The sequence below is a fragment of the Pecten maximus genome, chromosome 16, assembly GCF_902652985.1.
Source record: "Pecten maximus chromosome 16, xPecMax1.1, whole genome shotgun sequence".
Taxonomy (NCBI): domain Eukaryota; kingdom Metazoa; phylum Mollusca; class Bivalvia; order Pectinida; family Pectinidae; genus Pecten; species Pecten maximus.
The window spans coordinates 31,417,123-31,438,575 of NC_047030.1; the positions used below are offsets into that span (position 1 = coordinate 31,417,123).

Sequence of the window (21,453 nt, forward strand, 5' to 3'; positions counted from 1 at the left end):
CATTTTGATAATTTTCCTAGAAGTTATGTCCCTTTAATAATTTCTGAACATAAATTTTTATGGTAGTAAGCCTAATGGCTTACTTTTCTAGTGTTTTATTACAGAAATCCCGAGAACTTATAGTCTTAAGTTACGTATTGTTTTAATTAACAAAAGAGCATTACTAGAACTGTTTAGTCAGATATTGGGTATTGTAAATGTGCAGTTATTAGAAATGTTTAGATTTTGTGTATTGTATCACTCACATCGGTGTTAAAGAAAGAATATTAATTATGTGATGTTGTGTGATCACTTAATCAGTAATAGTACTGAATGACTACCCAGTTTGTCAGGTTTTTTTCATAAATTTTGACTGACTTGATGTTAATACAGTCCTTGAAAGCCAGTTTGTCTTTTTTTTTTTTTTAAATGTAACATTTAAGCATAAATATTGTCTGAAAGTCTTAGTTAATGGCTTGCCAGACAGTAAAATATGACCATTAGGTCCACCTTTATTTAATTATTTCATAGATTATGCAACTCTTCGTCAAACTGTTGACTAATAAATAAAAGTAGCCGTGGATATCTTGATAGTGAAAAATGTAGCTTAAAAAGAGTATAACTCATTTTATTTTGTTTGTGGTATATTGAATTTATTAATAACTTTTTTAATTTTCATGCGATTGTATTTGAACTTAAAACCAAATTAATAACTAGATTATCTCCCTTAGATTGTTGTGATCAGAGGCCTACTCGGTGTTCACTCTTCTCCTTCTAGAATATATCTTCCGGTCACTCGATTTGTAGCTCTTCTGCTTCTGGAAGTTCTTCTACCTCTTCCGTCTCGAAGCTGGAAGATTTGTCTTCCAAGATGGCGGCGACCATGTTTTAAGTGTGCGAGTGATGAGTTTCACTAGAGAAGGATTTATGACACATACATGCACATGTTTGTGTCCGAGTGTTTGATAAAACTTAAAAAGTTGTTTGTTTTGGGTTATGTTCTTCCGGTTTACATTTAACGGAATACGATCTTCTGAGAAGGCTTCTCTTCCGAGAATAGTGCAAATCGAGTTGGGCTCAGTATAAAAATTCAATATGGCATGTCTACAGGTGTTGGATTTTCTATGTAATATGTGTATACATGTTTATGTGGGGGATTGAGTGAGCAAGCATGAAGTATTGTGTGAAATCTTGATATGTTTTTTGTATTTAATTCACATAAATACCCTATTTATAGATCCATGTTTACTCCGAGATTTTTTTTGATTTTTTTTTTTTTTTGTGTGGTTTTGTAATAAAAATAACATTTTTCATGTTTTTTGTATTACTACATGTTTATTATATCCTTCATCAGACTACCCATGCAAGTGGATATCTTGCTTTTGTGAAATCTCGTAAAAATTTAGAGCACAGGTTGAAATGCCAAGCTTCAGCATGGCAGGATATATCTCCCTTACTCCTTCCTATAGCAGAAATATGTAATGCAAAATTTTGATATGTGTATATTCAGATAATAAAGGAAAAAACACATTTTGTTATATTCAGATAAATGTATTTAAACATACTGGTTTTTGCATTAGCCTTTTACGAATATCTACGAATGCATAAAAGTTTCTTGTGTAATTACAGTTCATTACTGTCAGTACTTTCAACATTGGTTAATAGAATCAACGTTTTGGTTTCACAGCTTCAGAATTTTATTGTGTATGTTTTAATACATCATTTGTTTTTAAATAGAAATATTAACATGGAATCTTATTTCTTGAAAAAATTGATCAATGTCTTTTGGAGAAAGTACCAACCTGCAAGGATATTCCGTTATACACTACTACCATCCATAAGTTCTATACACTGTGCAGGAAATGTTTTTAATTCAGTAAATATCACTAAACAATTGTGTATTGTACTTTTTATCAATGAACTTCTTATAATGCTTTTATAGTTTATCACTAGTCGATACTGTTATTAATGGTTTACAAATCCTCAAAATGCAACATTTTTGGAATAATACATGTAAATGTATGTCTTTTTAGAAATTTTGTTAAATTGAGATCATGCTTTCACAGAATAATATAATTTTTTGAAGGGATAATTCATAGAGTTCAATGTTATGGTGCACCTTTATTCTTTAAGAAAAAAAAAATTATTATGATTTTGATGCATTTTTGGATATTTTGAAAAATCGGTCCCGAGTCCCCTACACCCCCATGAATCTTCATCGGGATAGGTTATTCTCATGAAAATTTCCTATTGTCAATGATAAATAAATAAATAACCTTCAAGGAATTGTAAAGTTTCAAGAGTGTATAGTTTTTATGGATGGCAGTATGTAAGATAGACATACTTAGTTAAACAATGAATGTTATATTGCAATATTTTAAAATTGGAGTGAATATTTTCTTTGTGAAACGTATGCATATTCTTTCATTCTTTTGTTTAATTTTAAGACTGTGGTTGTGACCTAAGATTTGTTTCCTGTGATCAGAAACAATGTAGATTTTAGAATAGAGAAACCAAGCTAGTGAAAGAAATGAAATCACATAAATTGCATAATGTGTTGAACATTGGAAACAAGGGGTAGTAGCCGAGTGGTTTTATGTTTTTGTGGAAGGGGAGGGGTAACAATAGGCCGTATAACAATAGGCCATATAACAATAGGCCGTATAACAATAGGCCATATAACAATAGGCCGTATAACAATAGGCCATATAACAATAGGCCGTATAACAATAGGCCGTATAACAATAGGCTGTATAACAATAGGCCATATAACAATAGGCCGTATAACAATAGGTCTGTAAACTTTGAACACTAATCATGACTTTAAGTTTGCATTTTCTGCAGTCAAATCCTTCTCATAGAGAATCAGTACTTTTTTCTTCTTGTCAGTTGTGTTTCATTTCACCATCACATACATGAGCATCATCATTCCATTGCATGAATGATATTGTTTTTATTGTGTCCTATTTCGAGAAATAAAACCTGAATAACACAAATATAGTTTTTGTAGTTTTATAGAATAAAGAGTTTAAAAATTAGTGCTATTGGTTCCAGATCCTTCATTTACCGAAGTCATGTTTTAGTTCAACTGAGAACTGTATAATCACCATATAATGTATAGCGGGAAATTTTAGTGGTCATAAAATTTGGCAATTTGGTCATGAAAACTGAAACAATGAGTCTTCAGGTAAAGTGTTAACATCAGTTCATTGAATGGTATGGGTAGATGGCTTTGTTTTCACAAAAAAATCACTTCTGATGCAATATATGTCATACTTATATTGCTATACATGTGAGAAGTTGTTCACTAGCTATTCGTATTACATATACCTATCAGCATTTTGGCGGACTGGTGCCAGGCAACAACCAACATTAGCACCACTCGTTACTCTCGGGAGTTATCAAAGGTAAATGCAGGTCGAAACGGAAACTATTGATGAAATTGAAATATTCACGTCTTTTTAATTGGCAGTGTTAAAATTTGATGGGTTGAATTTTGGCTATCTATATACAGACCCGCCAAATCACCAAATTAAAGGCCCAGCTAAAATTTCCCACAGTACATCCAGGTAAAAACTACAGTACCTGAATAGCATCTCTGCTGGAGACAAAATGCTTCAACCAATCAGCGACCTTGTGAGATTTTGTTTCAGACATACATTATTTATTAGATGTCGGTATGCGACATTTATGACATTTGGTCCTGATCAGATACGCCTGGCAAAACTTGACAAGATATGATAATGACTTGGTCTCAGGTCTGTCCATGTCTGTAGTTTTCAGACAAACAATGTATGCAGTGTGTAAACCTTGTTTATCCGGAGATCTTCTCCTTTCTGTTTTCAATTGATCCCATTAAATTTTGGGAGTCTTTTTCGGCATAGCCGTATAATTTTCTTTTGGCCCCGGATATGACGCGAAAGGTGGCGTTACTGGTCAAGGTGAAGTATGTGATTGGTCAATGTAGCGGTCAATGCAAAATGCAGATATGCAGTTAAAGACCAAACAAAATTAAGATTGAATGCAAGCTGAATAAGTGGATGTATCTATTCAAATGACACATTAATAAAATCATATTCCTGATTCAAATGCAGTCTTATTATCACCAACAAGAGGCCCATGGGCCTTAACGGTTGTCTGACTCAAAATTAAAGACCCTTATACTTTTGTAGTATGCATTCTCTGTAGCGAGTAAAGTGGCACTGTTGGCCATGGCGGCCATCTTGGATTTATGACAGACCTGAAAAATAACAACACTTGGTCAAGACCATCTCAAGATCATTTCTGGTAAGTTAGAGCTGAATCCCACTGATGGAATTTGAAATAGGTGTTGTTCAGAAGAACCATGATTGCGCAATCATGTTACAAAATAGCCGCCATGGCTGCCATGTCAAAGTTTTTAGGGGGCCGAAAAATAACAACACTTTGTTGCCTCTCCTTCCTTAACATCCTCACCTATTTCCAGCTCAATGGCACCAGTGGAACTTGAGAAGAAGTTTAAAATGTGTTTTTCAAGATGGCTGCCATGGCGGCCATCTTGGATTTTAGACCGACTTGAAAAATAACAACACTTTGTCAGGACCATCTCAGGATCATTTCTGGTAAGTTAGAGCTGAATCCCACAGATGGAATTTGAGAAGAAGTTTGAAATAGGTGTTGTTCAGAAGAACCATGATTGTGCAATCAAGTAACAAAATGGCCACCGTGGCTGCCATGTCAAAGTTTTTACGGGGCCGAAAAATAACAACACTTTGTTGCCTCTCCTTCCTTAACATCCTCACCTATTTCCAGCTCAATGGCACCAGTGGAACTGGAGAAGAAGTTTAAAATGTGTTTTTCAAGATGGCTGCCATGGCGGCCATCTTGGTTTTCTGACCGACCTTAAAAATAACAACACTTGGTCAGGACCATCTCAGGATCATTTCTGGTAAGTTAGAGCTGAATCCCACTGATGGTATTTGAGAAGAAGTTTGAAATAGGTGTTGTTCAGAAGAACCATGATTGCGCAATCAAGTAACAAAATGGCCACCGTGGCTGCCATGTCAAAGTTTTTACGAAGCCAAAAAATAACAACACTTTATTGGCTCTCCTTCCTTAACATCCTCACCAATTTCCAGCTCAATGGCATGAGTGGAACTGGAGAAGAAGTTTAAAATGTGTTTTTCAAGATGGTTGCTGTGGCGGCCATCTTGGATTTCTGACCGACCTGAAAAATAATACACTTCCTCAGGACCATCCCAGCATCATTTCAGGCAAGTTTCAGCTCAATCTGACCAGTGGAACTTGAGAAGAAGTTTCAAATGTGTTTTAAAGATGGTGGCTGTGGCGGCCATCTTGGATTTCAGACTGACCCGAAAAATAACAACACTTGGTCAGGACCATCCCAGCATCATTTCAGGCAAGTTTCAGCTCAATCCAACTGGTGGAACTTGAGAAGAAGTTTGAAATGTGAAAAGTTTACGCACGGCGGACGGCGCACGGCGCACGATGACGGACGAAACATGATTCAAACTGATATAATTTTGTCATCCGTCCTGAAACTGCGCATTTATTAATTAGTTCGTTAATTTATTTCACCAGCAGTTTTACATTATAACCACCAGCATTTAAACTATGCCGTTTATCATTTTTAAAGATATTTCTTGTTAATCGTGGTATGTACCAGGTAGCTATGTTTTCCTGGGCTGCATTTTGATTTTATGATTTTGAAAGAGTTATTGCCCTTTGTTTATAACAATATATTAATCTTGCCCAAAGTTGTGACTTGTTACAGTGACATAGAGTTATTGTTTCTTAAAAAGCATTTTAATCCTTCTGTTTATACATGTATTTCTAATTTTTCATCCTTTTTGATACCCGAATCTTTCACTTTGACTTCTGAAAATGAATCTTCTTATTACATTTCAATATTTGATGCTTTTTGATACCAGAATCTGTCCATTTGACATTGGAGGGATGTATGTTATTCCACAGACCCCGAGATACTCTTACCTGGATAAAGAAATTCAGACAAACACCAGGATACAATTTTAACAATCTATTTATTGTTGTAACACACATAAAATATGTATCACAGTCAATGATCAATCACATTTCTCTAATACTTATTTAACTAGATAACAACCTTTAACATTCAGGAATACTTCAATTTACGTTACGGGTATTAAAATACCAAAATAAATAAAAATAGCTATAATTTTCACTTGGTATGAAGGTGTTCAAAAAAAGTTTTAAAGATTTTCGAAAAATCCCTGATGCAATAAAATATAAATTTTTTGTTTTATTAAAAATGAAATTTATTTGAAATTTATTTGAAATGTCATTATTGTTTCGGAATCAAATCTGTTATTTTAAAGAAAAGGTTTCTTGTTACAATGCAGAAATGAATTTAAAGAAATAAAACTTTTTTTTGAAAGATTAAAAAAAACAACATTATGAGATGCTATATATTGTGCAGGAAATACTGTAAGAGTAGGGCACAACTATTTCAGGTTTTTTCTTCGTAAGATATAAATGTTGTAATAACATAAAAATTATAACAACTATAATACTTCTTCCATTGTGACACACAAAATGATATGGTCCATCTTCACACAAAAAATATAAAATGTGTCCCACAACTTGTTTACAATACTGTGAAACCATAATACTGGTAATGATATAGACTATAGTAGGAGAATAACAAGAAAAACAAACAAAAAAACCAAAAAGCCAACAATATCTACAGCTTTATATATATATAAATATATCTTCAAAATAAAACTTCTAAATAACTTCCAATCTAATGAGATTATAATGGTCAGGCTTGAGCAAGGTGGTTTGATATATGCAATATCGGTAAATATATTTTAGATTACAATTTCTGTTTTAATTGGAATCTGTCAACTAGTAATAGCTTATTCTTAAATTTTGCATCTCAGATTTAAGAACAATCTCATGAATGACTTCATTTTTCTAGAAAGGATTTTATCCTCGATATTTGTCTCTTTTTTTTTCATTTTGAACGAAATTTTATGTTGACAAGATACCAATTCCCCAACAGACTGATAGAATATATAGATGTACTTTGTTAAGAGTACAATAAAATAAGTATTAATATTGATAACAAATGATTTGCAAAACATTTTGTCTTAGTTTGAAGCAAAAAGTTGAAAATTTTGTTACTTAAATGCAAGGAATTTGAATAAAAAATGATGTTATACTTGAAGCATGAAGCTTTAATGGAGTTTTATCAAATTCATTAAATTCTTTCAAAAAAATTTAAAACAAAAACATAAATTATAATTCATTTTTTGTACAATTTTTCAAAATTACAGATTTGAGCATAATTTAATATTCAAGAAACAATGGATTTTTGTCTTACTGCTTTGGAAAACAGGTCATAAAAATGTACTATACATATACTGTTTTAATGCTACTTGGCTATTTTCATTGTACTTGTGCAGAAATAGTGAGCATAATCATTTGGTGGTACTTGTACATCGATCACAGAGATTCAAAAATTGGCAAAAATTATACAACACAAACTAAAATTACATTTTAGATTTAATCAATTCCATGTAAAATTGGAATTTAATACTGAAGTAAGGTCTAGATAGATCTACTGAGTATAATTATCTTAAACTGTATCAAAATCTCTATTGTATGTGTACATAAAAGTATTAGAGTTCATGACCAATATTCATAGAGAACTTGTATGCATACTTCAAAGTCAATAATTATAGTAGAGAAACACTTAAGTATAAAAATCATTAAAAATCTTTCACATCAGTTTGATGGCATATAATATGATAGTGGCAAAATTATGTCACCATCCTAAAAAGCTTTTATTGAATGACTTATTAATCAATATTCATCCAAAACTCAAACGGTATATTTTTAACATACTGGGAGTAACTACTCTGCCCATTTAGATCAAGATATGATTTTGAATAATGGACTGATACTTTAATTGTGAACCCTCTCAATTTTCTTTAATTTTATTCTAATGTGTGTTGCTAGATCTACACATTTTTGTTCTCTGAACTTTCTTTTAATCTAAAAGTTAGTTCACATTTACAGGTTTCAATATTGTCTATTTTCGGTAATTAATACTGAATATTATTTTTTATTTAATTTTAAAAAACATTTCTTAAACACAGAAATTATCTAAGTATATAAAATTTGCATACATAATTTTCAATTACACTAATTTTCAATTTTCTAAGTATTTATAAAAAAATCATTTTGAATAAAATTAAAAAATATCACATGATTTGAAACATATCACAGCAAGTAAACAATGAAAGCATTGAAAGACGATGAATATTCATAATACTGTACAGAAAGTGCCTTATAGTGAGGATAATAAATAAATATAGATTATACTAAATAAGCAGTAGTGCTGTCTCAATGGCAAAATGAATTTTTGTACAAAGACTAGAAAAAGGGTGCAGAAACTCGCATATTATTTACAGATAATGAAAATACATTGTATATATATCCATAATAAAAACAAATGTAATGAAAGTCATAAACATAGATATTTTTACCTGGTAAGTCTTATAAGAACTATAATAATTCATAAATGGACGGCTTCACAATAAAAAAAAAATCATAGTTTAAAACGAACATTTCAATAAAGTTTCACTTTATTTGAGAGTAATTAGATAAAACCTGATTTATGATAAAAAGTTGTGTATTATGAATGTATATTCATGAAAGAAAAGTTGAAAATCTAAAAGAAGTTCCCATATCCAAACAGATAAGAAATATTAAAATACTAGAGAATATTTAATGCTGTTCATAGAGGCACTACGATAATAGCATATGATTCTGAGGAAAGTTCATATCAGATTTTTAAGAAGAAAATTTGTGTCTTTTCTATTATTTCTAAACATTGTGACATCAAAATATCAAAAACAACAAATTCATCAGAAAATGTTCATCAAATTTACCAACAGCATGAAAAACAATTCACAAAATCAGTAAAAAGTAATAAAAAGAATTTGACCGACACATGAAATTTTCAAAATCTTTTTTTTTTCAACATATAAGAATTCAAGCACTTTTTTTTCCTGTACCCTAATCTTCGCATAATATCAATATTTATAAGTATCCGTGTACATGATAACCCAGAAAATCTAAATTTTTTATTTAACTAATTATAAATTCATAATTAAGTATATATGAACAAAATGTTTGAAATTATTGTAAATTACTAGATTTCAAACGCAGAATCCTTTATTCTTCCCATATATGGTTGAAGAATTAATTCATAGATCAAATGACTAAACTGTTCATTTATCTGATATATTTTGTATACTGAATGTTTATGCCCATACTGAACACGAAAATGATGAGAGCGTTGATATACATTTATAGCTCAATAATTATGCCAGCGCTGGCAGTTTCTCTGGAGATTTGTACACAGATGTGTTTCTGAGGTGAAGATCTTTGTTGATTTTGTTGACAGGGGTGAAGACTTGTTGACATATTTTTGGGAATTGCAAATCTTGCCTTCACCATGCTGTCTGTTGGGTGTTGAAGGAAGGAATTCTGGTAGGTTGAGGAGTAGTCTCCCTTGGTTTCATCAGCGATTTGACTTTGCCACTTGTTCTGAAGCTGTTCCAGTAATCCGAAATTTGTTGGTTTTCCTTTAAAAAATAATCAAACCAAAAAGGCAAAATTAAAACTTAATTAAAAGTAAATTTAAATTCCATTGAATATCACTAATATGAATATGGCCAAAAGTTTAATTATGATTAGTTAAGGAACAACAAAGTGTATTACAATATGATAGGGCTGTAAACAAATCTAATGTTGCAAAGTTTTTCAACATAAATCGTTGAAAAATTCAGTGTAAAGCAAAGTTTCTTCACTTCAGGAAATCATATACATGTAAGAGGCATTAGTCTGTCTGCTTGCACTGGCATATCTGCGAAACAGCACCTGTCAAAAGTTTCTCGCCATGTTGAACCTCTTACATTGTTGGAGTGAATCTCTGGAATTTATGTACTAGGCATTATGACACTGATAACTTGAAAATTACATGATAACCACATTCATCCACACAAAAAAAAAAATCCCCTACTGAAAAGTTTAATATAAAAGTCTTGGGGATAGCTTGTGAACCAATTTTACTGTTTACCTTAATATCTGAGAATTGACAATCCTGCACATATAAAGAAAGGAGCTTATTTGTGGACAGGGGTTTGTTTGCAGATAAATTTTGTATGTTCCTAATTTTACCTTGAAGGGGATAATCCGATTTCTCTGGTGCCCATGACAGTTTGTGACTGTTCCAGTCTCTCAATCCTGGCAGATCATTATTTTCCGTAAAACGACCATTGTAGTGCTCATCATACCAGGACACTGTGTTGTTGGAATATCGTTTACCATGATGATAGAATATATGCTCCGGTCCAAGACCGTTGTTTTTCAGCAGGGCTTTCCTTCTTACCAACACGTCAGGACGATGTCCTTTGAAATTACGGAAATCTGCTCTGTGAGTACTGTTATGTTTCTGATCTCCTTTATTGAACTGAAATGGTAAAAAAAATTAAAGTGAATGAATATAACTATTAGATCTGCAGAGGCTATTATGATGCATGTTAAGACAAATATTACTTAAATAGATGTTGGAGAAAAACCCAATTTGCTATCTGTGGCAAATCTAATCCAACTGCAGCAGGACAGTCCGGATTGGACTAGGTCGATCATCGGTGACCAGATAGCTCAATTGGTAGAGTATCCGGCTAGTGTTCGGAGGTCCCGGGTTCGAATCCCGGTCTAGCCGCTACATTTTCTCGTCTGTTACAAAATCGGCGCCCAGATAAAATACCCATCATGCATGGTGGTGGTATAAGGGTCTTGAGTGTCTACGAGGGCAAAGACTTGGAAAAAAGGAGGGAGGTGTGTAGCAGGACTAAACTGGGTCGATCACCAGTGACCAGGTAGCTTAATTGGTAGAGTGTCCGGCTAGTGTTCGGAGGTCCCGGGTTCGAATCCTGGTCTGGCCGCTACATTTTCTCCTCTCCTGTTACACAACGTACATCTCCATCCAATGTTCTAGAGAGTGGTATGAAGCTTACTCTTGATTGCACTCAACATGGCAGTATTTTACTGTCAGTACATACAGCTACCAAGGCATTCAAGTACCTCTGGTATATGAATATATATAGGAAAGTATGAAGGACAATGTTCACTAGCTACATGTAAGCCACTAGTTGTGCAAGGGAAAGTTCTTCTTAAGCTCCTATGGTAAAAGTGTAAGTCTTTATAAGATTTGTAAGATATTGAAAAATAAGCACATTTGATTTATTGAAAATATAATTTAAAGTAACGTTATTGTCGAAAATACTTAGCACAGAACTTAGAAGGTTCTCGCAAACATTTTCTTACATCTTTTCTTAGCCATAGAGAAGTTTCGGCAGTCAGCTTTATTCAGTACTGCAGTACTGAGCGTAGTTCGAATTTTCTGGCGATCTTCCTACGTAGATACACAAGGCAGCGCTAAAGGGGATATTAACATCAGAACCTCTCGTTAGTTCGATTGTCCTCCGGCCGATTCTCACAGTGAGTCACACCTCCGACAGGGATGATCGAATGTGTGTAGATGGGGAGGAGGATACCAAGATAATTTCGGTATTCAACATCGACGGAAAGCTTCAAGAGTGCTCTTGTAAAACATGTTACCATATATAGGCAAGGGTATGTTGAAATAAATTACATGAAACACCCTTAAAACATGAAATATGTGGGCCCTCCATGATATGCCGTATAATCTGTACGTGTAAACTTACCGTATATCTCTCTTCCGACCAGTTTCCGATTAGAACACCTGGTGCAAACTTTTGTTCTATCCTCCATCCAGGCAAATGCCATTTCTGTGGATCACCTTGAGCCATATCCCTTCCTATCGGATCACAATATTCCTATCTTTCTTACAGGAACAGGACCGTCATGAACTTCATGTGGACAACAACACAGATATTACTGCGCGTCAGATTATTTTTGTCGTTGAATAACGAATATATTGCAGCTCAAGACATGAAATTAAATCAAGGGAAGTATAACACATTAATAAAAAATAGCTGAACCTAATACTACATATACCCTTTTCGGTTTCCCAATAAAATTATACCGAACTATATTTCTATGCGGTGGTATAAGAACGAAGCATCGTTGCTACAACGTTGCTATTCATTCGGTGTCTCTCGGATGCCTTCCTTTTCTTACTCACGAAATACTCCGAATGGTTTGAAATTAATGGCGGTAAAGTATAAAGCGAAAGTAGAGGATATAATTTGGCTGTAATGGATATATAAAGATATTAGTTGTTCCGACTATTAACATACAGAATTCAAAGCCGTCTACTTTACACCTACAAAAATGACCTTCTTCATGCTTTTATTTAAGAATGATTTTAAAAATTCAGGTTAAATCTATGACAAGTTCAGGACAAACATTTATCCTAGATTATTCGTAAATGCGGACAAACCGGTTTGTCAGTTTTTAATTAAATGTATTTTCTTCAAGCATATATCTTGACGGACCTGCAAAGGTTAATACAGGCCTTGGAAGTCTTTACCAGGACTCGTTTGAACACAATATTATATAAAATCACCAGGTCCGTCTTTATTTTATGCGAACAACATCGGTCCAACTGGTTCAACGGAAACGGCCCAAGTCTAGATTTCCTCGCTTGCAATTTACTCCTTTTAGCCTAGTGAAATAAAACAGAATGCACTCAATGTTCATTTACGATGAGTGAAAAGGATTTCCACTGAAGAGAAAATTAGTTTGTGTAGTATCTATATAATTACACAATATCTTAAAGATATGGGTCTCCGTTTTCACTTAAAGTATATTTTTCTTCCCCGTGAAAAGAAAATAGAGATTTGTCTTGTGTTTATTTCCTGAAAAAAAAATGCTTTCTTGGTGTATGGAAAACTAACTAGTTTTGAATGTATAAACTTACGTGAATTCTAGCTGCGATAACGTATCTCTGAACGACGGACGGACGAGTTCTGACAGATGGTCGTCATCCTGTTGGCGAGTGTATGCGGGGCATAAATATTCGTTCTAGCGACATTCTTGGCGTTTTGTATACTTATAAAGGGACCATGACGGTAATTAAACGAGTAACTATCGATATTCTCCTAAAGGGGATGAATAATCAATAAGACTTTTATAAAGGCAAACAAATTAAATTAAATTGTTGTAATAAAATCGAAGACACCCGTGGTCCCGTTTTAGGTGAAATAAATGTTCAATATGTGATGTAAATATATATATATATGAAATATATAAATAAAATACCGATCTTTTTGCTGTGAAATGATCAAGGTCGAAAATCAATATCCATGTCAATTTCAATGTTAGCAAATCTTAAATTATAGGTTGATTGATTTTCAAAACATTTTTTTCTGTACATGCGAAGAGAATGTTTATCAATTTAGCAACATACTCACTATATAATTTAAATATATACCGTGCATTGATCATGCAGTTAGATAGATACTAAATCGATAAAATATTTTATTTATTAAACTGAAATGTAACGAATACGAACTGGATCAAGTGGTCATACCTTTTTTCACAATTTATATTTCATAATTAAATTTTTAGCTAAAGATGGTTTAAACGGGTTCATCTTTGCGGAAATTATGAAATGGACCATAACTTTCTTATCACATTTATTTTTAATGTATCTGAATTTACGCGTTTTAATTATATCCACGAAATTAGAAAAGAAACATCTTGAAAATAAATAACCCTTGAAGTACACATGTTGCTAAAAATAGAAATATTTAGAGATTTTCTAGAATTCAGACCATTCATGTTCGAAGCTGTGTTTTACCATAAGATAATAAAAGAAATCATTTAACGCTATATCTATAAACTTGTATTGTATTTAAAATGAATTCATTAATTGTCAATACAAACAAAGAATAACATCGTTGATAATCAAATGTAATTTTTTCCCACTGCCGTTTCAGGCATGGTGGAAATCACTCAAGACTATAATTATATAACTAATTGGCTTTTACTTGTCTTGTTTGCGTGAGAGAATGTTTCTAATGGGGTTTATTCGAACCTGCTATTTAGTCCCAAAAAGATATTTGATTTTCTCTAAATGATTCAATATAATGCGTTTTATAAGCAATTCAGAAAGGTCGCAAGGTTTTGTTTCAGAAAATAAATAAAACAGTCGTCTCCTTTTAAGCCTAGTTTACATATAATTATAGATAAAATATCCCCACGTACCGGACGTTTTATTTGCATTATAACAATAGGTCTGTAACAATAGCACACACTGCGTGTTAGCCACCATACACAGCGTCTCGGCGAATGAATTAAATGTTCGTTTAAGATATCGGCCGACCAGAAAGATATAGAAGTGATACTATCTGAGTATTGTATTCATCGAGTATAGCGTGTGCTTCGCCATGAAAACGGCACAATTTAAGTTGTAAAGACTCGCTAAGAATTTGGTTACAAATTGTAAAAAAATTTGATTTAAAATAAATAGATGTACCATTAAACTGCGTTGGTATTACACAAAATAACCACATTATGTCTGAACTAGATATTTATTGACATATATCGATCACCCGAGTTCGACCGGGCGAGAATAAAGCTAACCATGGATTTTCTATGTGATTTCGTCACAAACGTATGTGTGCCGAATTCGGTACAGTAACCGATACATTTAACACAGATCGAATTCGTACATTACACAAGGCCGAAACCAACATGGTAAGTACTGCATTATTTTAGTTTAGACTTTATTTTATCATCATAAATTGAAATTGTACAAACATGTATACAAGATTCAGAAACAAGTACTTGGTACTTATGTCAATCCGTCTCCTTGTGTTTATAGATAGCTAATGAACAGTGCTGACAATTTTAATTGATCCAGATATTTAAAACAAAAATGGATGATTTGTGTTTAAAATAGTCTCATTTTAGTGTTTGTTTTCCATGGTCTTGTTATTAGTACAATCGAAAATACTTGGAATGTAAACAATGTTGAATTCTGAATGTGAATATATCTTGGTATATATATCATAACCACTGTATGATTTGAGTATGACGTTTCGGTGACAACCCTGTCACCTTCATCAGACAAATGACCAGTGATAGACTTTGGTATATCACAACCAGTGTATGATTTGAGTGTGACGTTTCGATGACCACCCTGTCATCTTCATCAGACTTATGACCAGTAATATATTTTGGTATATATCACAACTTTCAGTGACGACACTGTCACCTTCATCAGACAAATGACCAGTGATAGACTTTGGTATATCACAACCAGTGTAGGATTTGAGTGTGACGTTTCGATGACCACCCTGTCACCTTCATCAGACAAATGACCAGTAATAGACTTTGGTATATATCACATCTTTCGGTGACGACACTGTCACCTTCATCTGACCAATGACCAGTAATAGATTTTGGTATATCACAACCAGTGTAGGATTGGAGTGTGACGTTTCGATGACCACCCTGTCACCTTCATCAGACAAATGATCAGTAATAGACTTTGGTATATATCACAACTTTCAGTGACGACACTGTCACCTTCATCAGACAAATGACCAGTGATAGACTTTGGTATATCACAACCAGTGTAGGATTTGAGTGTGACGTTTCGATGACCACCCTGTCATCTTCATCAGACTTATGACCAGTAATATATTTTGGTATATATCACAACTTTCAGTGACGACACTGTCACCTTCATCAGACAAATGACCAGTGATAGACTTTGGTATATCACAACCAGTGTAGGATTTGAGTGTGACGTTTCGATGACCACCCTGTCACCTTCATCAGACAAATGACCAGTAATAGACTTTGGTATATATCACATCTTTCGGTGACGACACTGTCACCTTCATCTGACCAATGACCAGTAATAGATTTTGGTATATCACAACCAGTGTAGGATTGGAGTGTGACGTTTCGATGACCACCCTGTCACCTTCATCAGACAAATGATCAGTAATAGACTTTGGTATATATCACAACTTTCAGTGACGACACTGTCACCTTCATCAGACAAATGACCAGTGATAGACTTTGGTATATCACAACCAGTGTGGGATTTGAGTGTGACGTTTCGATGACCACCCTGTCACCTTCATCAGACAAATGATCAGTAATAGACTTTGGTATATATCACAACTTTCAGTGACGACACTGTCACCTTCATCAGACAAATGACCAGTGATAGACTATGGTATATCACAACCAGTGTAGGATTTGAGTATGATGTTTCGATGACTTCACTGTCATCTTCATCAGAGGAATGACAAGAGCAACGACAATGTACACTTACAGTCTATATCGATTGTTATATACCAAAGTCTATGCACAATCAATTTACCAACCAGTAGAACATTTTTCATAATATTGAATTCTGTCCTAAGTAATGTGTATATGTTTATATTCAAACGATTTTGTTAATTGAAATGAAACACCAATAATTAATATATTATATAATTAGTAATTACATGTTGCATACGTACAGAACGTTATGAAATATTTATGAGGAATCTCAAATAGAATGTGGAATAGAATATGGAATAGAATATGGAATAGAATATGGAATAGAATGTGGAATAGAATGTGGAATAGAATATGGAATAAATCTAATTGCATAAAAAGATCGGGGGGGGGGGGGGGGGTCAGCATTAAGTTGTCCAAATAACAACTTCTCCAGAATTAAGTGGAATTTCAAAGACATTGTTGGATCGTGCCGTCTTAAATATCGCTAATAGATATTTCTAAACGATTTAGGAAGCTTTCCAATTAATCCCAAGTGGTCTAGCTGTTCCTGATGTATAATGCCTTAGATTTTTTTTTCATTCAATTTTTTTCTTTATCTTACACAGTTCCTCTCTTCTATCCTTTGTTCCCTGATATCTTGTTGTTCTCGTTGTTTTTTGTTTCTTTGTTTTAGCTGTCATCTTGTTTCGTCAAGTCCTTACTGTTGATGCTGCCATTTTCTTTGTTTCGTTTCCTGAAGTCTTCCTGCCGTCCTTTCATATAGATATATGTCTATTTGTATTAACAAAATGATAGCATACATATATTTATAATATATCTGATATTACTATTAGTGTGAAAAATCGTCATAGAAGTAATGTAATATTGAAATTGACCAGTTACCTCCCTTGCATCAAAATTAGTTTTCTTTCTAAATACATACAAATATGTAAAATTTATTAATAAAAAAATAATATGCTGAATTGTAAATTTCAGGCGGACGAGCTGACAGAGGATCAGGTCGCAGGCAAGTTACAGCATAATTTTATTGATACATATTTTTGACACGTGATGGGTTTAATAATGTTTTCACAAGAATTATAAATGTACATCCTCATTGTAACGTCATTGTTTTTGTCACCAGTTGTAAGATTTTTAAAACAACAAATAATTCTGTCATAGCACACTGTAACGAACCTTTAATTGAAACTCAAAATCGGCTAAACGTTTGAAATCTATAAGCAAAATAATAGATTCTGATGGAGACTTATGAAAAATACATAGAAATTAAGACCAGGCGCCCCGGGATAGCGAGTGTCTTCTGCCTCAACGAAGACAACCCGCCGTACAACTTTAGGTAAAATCCATTCAAGTGACCATCTCAAATTATCGTTAAGGTGGCTACAACGGAACCACTATAGACATAAGAACAAGCACCAAACACGTTATACTTCATATCACATAGGGGGATATATATCCAAATGAGATCATGATATCGAAAATAAAACCACGGTTCCCATGTATTTTGGGGCCGCGGTGGCGGAGTGGTTAAGGTGTCCCGACACTTTATCACTAGGCCTCCACCTCTGGGTTGCGAGTTCGAAACCTACGTGGGGCAGTTGCCAGGTACTGACGGTAGGCAGGGGATGCATACATTTTCTAGAAATGAAAAAATCTCGTTGTTTACGTTATAAGATCGAGATAAAAAGTTGATGTTGAAGGGTCTGTGGTGTCCTTGATTTTAAATACAATAGGGTATTATCCAATCGACATGGTTAATGTAGGTTTCGTTATTCAAAGATGTCACAACGTCAATCTAGCTGTAGGAGAAACTGAAGCCATTTGTATGGTCTTTGCTACCTGCTCTGATGAACTCTTCCATTTGAACTACTTTTTATGAAAGCAAAACAAGTTCGCTAGCATGTAAAGGGACACAGTTTGTTCCCATCGCTATGATAATAGTTTGTTGGGAATAGATATATGTTACAAGTGATACATTCATTTACAAGTACTCAGCAAAGTTAATATTAAATTATAAATCGTAATTTATTTCAGTTTTATCAGGCTGTACATGTATATCTATAACTTAGTAGTATTTATGCACACTATACATACAGAAAACTGTGACCGGGTGGGGTATCCTGCTGGGTGTCATCGGCAGTATGCTTCAGTGAGATAGCACTATAAATCGGCAAAAGTTTCGGCATATCACAAGGTTTGGTTTGGTTTGTTTTTGTTTAACGTCCTATTAACAGCCAGGGTCATTTAAGGACGTGCAAGGTTTTGGAGGTGGAGGAAAGCCGGAGTACCCGGAGAAAAACCACCGGCCTACGGTCAGTACCTGGCCGCGGTGGCCGAGTGGTTAAGGTGTCCCGACACTTTAACACTAGCCCTCCACCTTTGGGTTGCGAGTTCGAAACCTACGTGGGGCAGTTGCCTATCACAAGGAGACATAACACAAACATACCGCAGCCTACCAAAACATACATACGCACTCACCACATCCATGCATATCGCACGCACGGGAGGCCGTCCTTAAATTACCTTAGTTGTTAATAGGACGTTAAACAAATAAAACCAAACCAAACCAAACATACAGAAAAAACAGTTATATGAATTGAAAATAGGCCCCTAGAAGATGACAAGTTTATTACAACAAGATAAAACATATATCAAAATATTATAACAAAATTATTACGAAAATTTGACACACCAGTAAGTATGATAAGATCATAAAGATAAGGGATTATAAAAGAGAGAGAGAGAGAGAGAGAGAGAGAGAGAGAGAGAGAGAGAGAGAGAGAGAGAGAGAGAGAGAGAGGTGGGGATTCGACCGAAAACGCCACAAAGTTAAAAATATCGTTAGCATCAATTTTAACATATGTTTATTTAAAAGTTAGTAGTATTCATATTTACACAAGAAACATTTTAAGTACATATGGAAATGGCTGGTTTCGCTGGGTAATTATCATTTAGTAACAGTTTTTGTTGACTGTTGAATTCGTTGTCCCTCCATTTCATCACCGAATTCGTCTATGATTTGCAATCATCTTTTATTTTTTTTTATTTTTATAAACAGAGATAAAAGAAGCCTTCAGTTTGGTCGACAAAGACGGCGATGGAGCAATTTCCACGAAGGAGGTCGGTAATGTGATGAGGTCACTAGGTCAAAATCCCTCCGAGCAAGAACTACAGGACAGAATAGACGAACTGGAGGAAGAGGATAAAGGTGAACACCCCCCACTTTTTTTTTTTTTTTTTTTGTCTGTGATTAGACAATAAGAAGGTGTAAACATCAACAATAACACAGGTGTCACAAAGTATATTCTCATAATGCCCAAAAATATGTTTAAACAATATTAACTGCACAGCGCCCGAAGAAATAATGTGTTTAAACAATAGTTAATGCACAGTGTCCGGAAAATGTGCTTAAACAATAGTAAATGCACAGCGTCCGGAAAATGTGTTCAAACAATAGTAAATGCACAGCGTGTCGCACATGAGATGTAAATAATAACAACAACATTTACAAAGTGTCAACAACACTAGGTTACCTTGCCTTGAATACTTGGAATATCTCAACATTTCTGTATATATGTATGTGTGTGTGTCTTTTTCAAACAGATACATATTTTCGCTATTTGCGAAAAACAAATAATCAGAAAGAAAAAAATCAAAGTATGGAAATAAAGTTGATTGAGACATTATACCTGTTTCGAATATCTCCTTAAAATACACTATTATTCTTAAAATGTTCGATAAAATCCGAAAAATTAAACTGTTAACACGCAAAGTTTAGGGTAAAGTAATGTATTACTGGTCTATCTATTGTCATAATGCTTTGGGAGCAATAGTTATAACAACAAAGCTCATGCACATGCAAAATAAATTCTGATGTAGTAATAAAATACTATTTATATCTTTATTCCATTGAAGGTGGTCTGGTAGAATTCCCCGCGTTCTTGACATTAATGACGAAATCTATGAAAGAGAAGGACACAGAGGAGGACCTTCGGGAGGCCTTCAGGGTTTTCGCTAAGGACAGCAATGGATTTATAGCGACACCGGACCTCCGACAGGCGATGATTAATCTAGGAGAGAAACTGACAGATGAGGAAGTAGAGGAAATGATCAAAGAGGCCGACAAAACAGGATCTGGACAAATTGCATTTGAAGGTAGAACAAAATTGTTAGAATTAAAATCAATTGACTACTCCGCAGTCCCAAAGTTTTCAATAATGATTACCGCAAGTTACTCCAATATATATATACAATGTATAAAAAAAAAATAACAAAAAGCAGAAACCCCTTGCGGCAAAGTTTTTTTTTTTTTTTTTTTTATATATATATATTCACCTTCGCAAGGACAGATTTCTTTTTCCTATATACAATGTATATATATAATAATATTTTCTCCTTCTTCAATCAATAAAAAGATCATATTCTCAAAACCATTTTGGTTCAATAATTTGGCATGGTACGTATTGCCATTAAATTGAAAGTAAAATTATACTGGTATTGCAATTATATTTAACTTAAGTTAAAACAATTTTTAATCATCTTCCCTTCCATGCATCCAAATAATAAATCTAATAAATTGCATATGCTTTTTTTATCTTTACAGAATTTGCAGCCCACATATTAAGCGTTAATACCTAAATACTGTCACCCGGGATGAGGGGGCCGTGGAAAGACTTCAAATGATGACGTGGTTCACTTGTAGTTGAGAAACTCCCTGCCTTGACGGAGAATTAGCTCTATGTATTTTTGACGATATCACTTCACTTTGTCTCATGCAATTTACTAATAGACAGTTTAGTCTACAAAGATTGGATTATGAATCCATCTGTAGAAACTGATATATGGAGGTGCTATTGTTTAATACACATATAATAACCTTCAACCAAACATGTAATAATGTTTCTTAAAATACATTAAACTCTGTACATTGCTATATCATATCAACGCGGTTTTTTGAGTTTTATTTTTATGATATTTCATCCATTTTGAAATTAGCATTTCTTTTTCACAGAATGGAATGTAACTGTTCTTAGTTTTAGAAAAATTGAAAAAAAAAAATATGATGATGCGTAAATATAATTAGATAGATATGTATGTGGTTTATTATTACACAAACCTGACTGCAGATTTCTGTTAAGGATTACTGTTAAGGATTGCTCTTAAGGATCACTGTTCAGGAATAGTTTT

General features: G+C 33.7%; 2 protein-coding genes across 2 annotated transcripts; one reads left to right on the plus strand and one right to left on the minus strand.

Moving 5' to 3' along the window:
• Window positions 1–6,001: 6,001 nt before the first annotated feature.
• LOC117344843 (uncharacterized protein C1orf158 homolog) lies at window positions 6,002–11,976 on the minus strand. Its single transcript, XM_033907686.1, is given in 4 exon segments — window positions 6,002–9,434; window positions 9,436–9,614; window positions 10,210–10,501; window positions 11,763–11,976. Coding segments are annotated over 4 exon segments (660 nt in total). The 5' UTR covers window positions 11,868–11,976; the 3' UTR covers window positions 6,002–9,350.
• A 2,635-nt stretch (window positions 11,977–14,611) lies between these two features.
• On the plus strand, window positions 14,612–21,210 carry LOC117345337 (calmodulin-alpha-like). The gene is made up of 5 exons (XM_033908405.1): window positions 14,612–14,721; window positions 17,242–17,272; window positions 19,325–19,474; window positions 20,182–20,421; window positions 20,870–21,210. The coding sequence occupies exons 1-5, from the start codon at window positions 14,641–14,643 to the stop codon at window positions 20,902–20,904; spliced, it is 537 nt and encodes a 178-aa protein (XP_033764296.1). The 5' UTR covers window positions 14,612–14,640; the 3' UTR covers window positions 20,905–21,210.
• The last annotated feature ends 243 nt before the right edge of the window (window positions 21,211–21,453 follow it).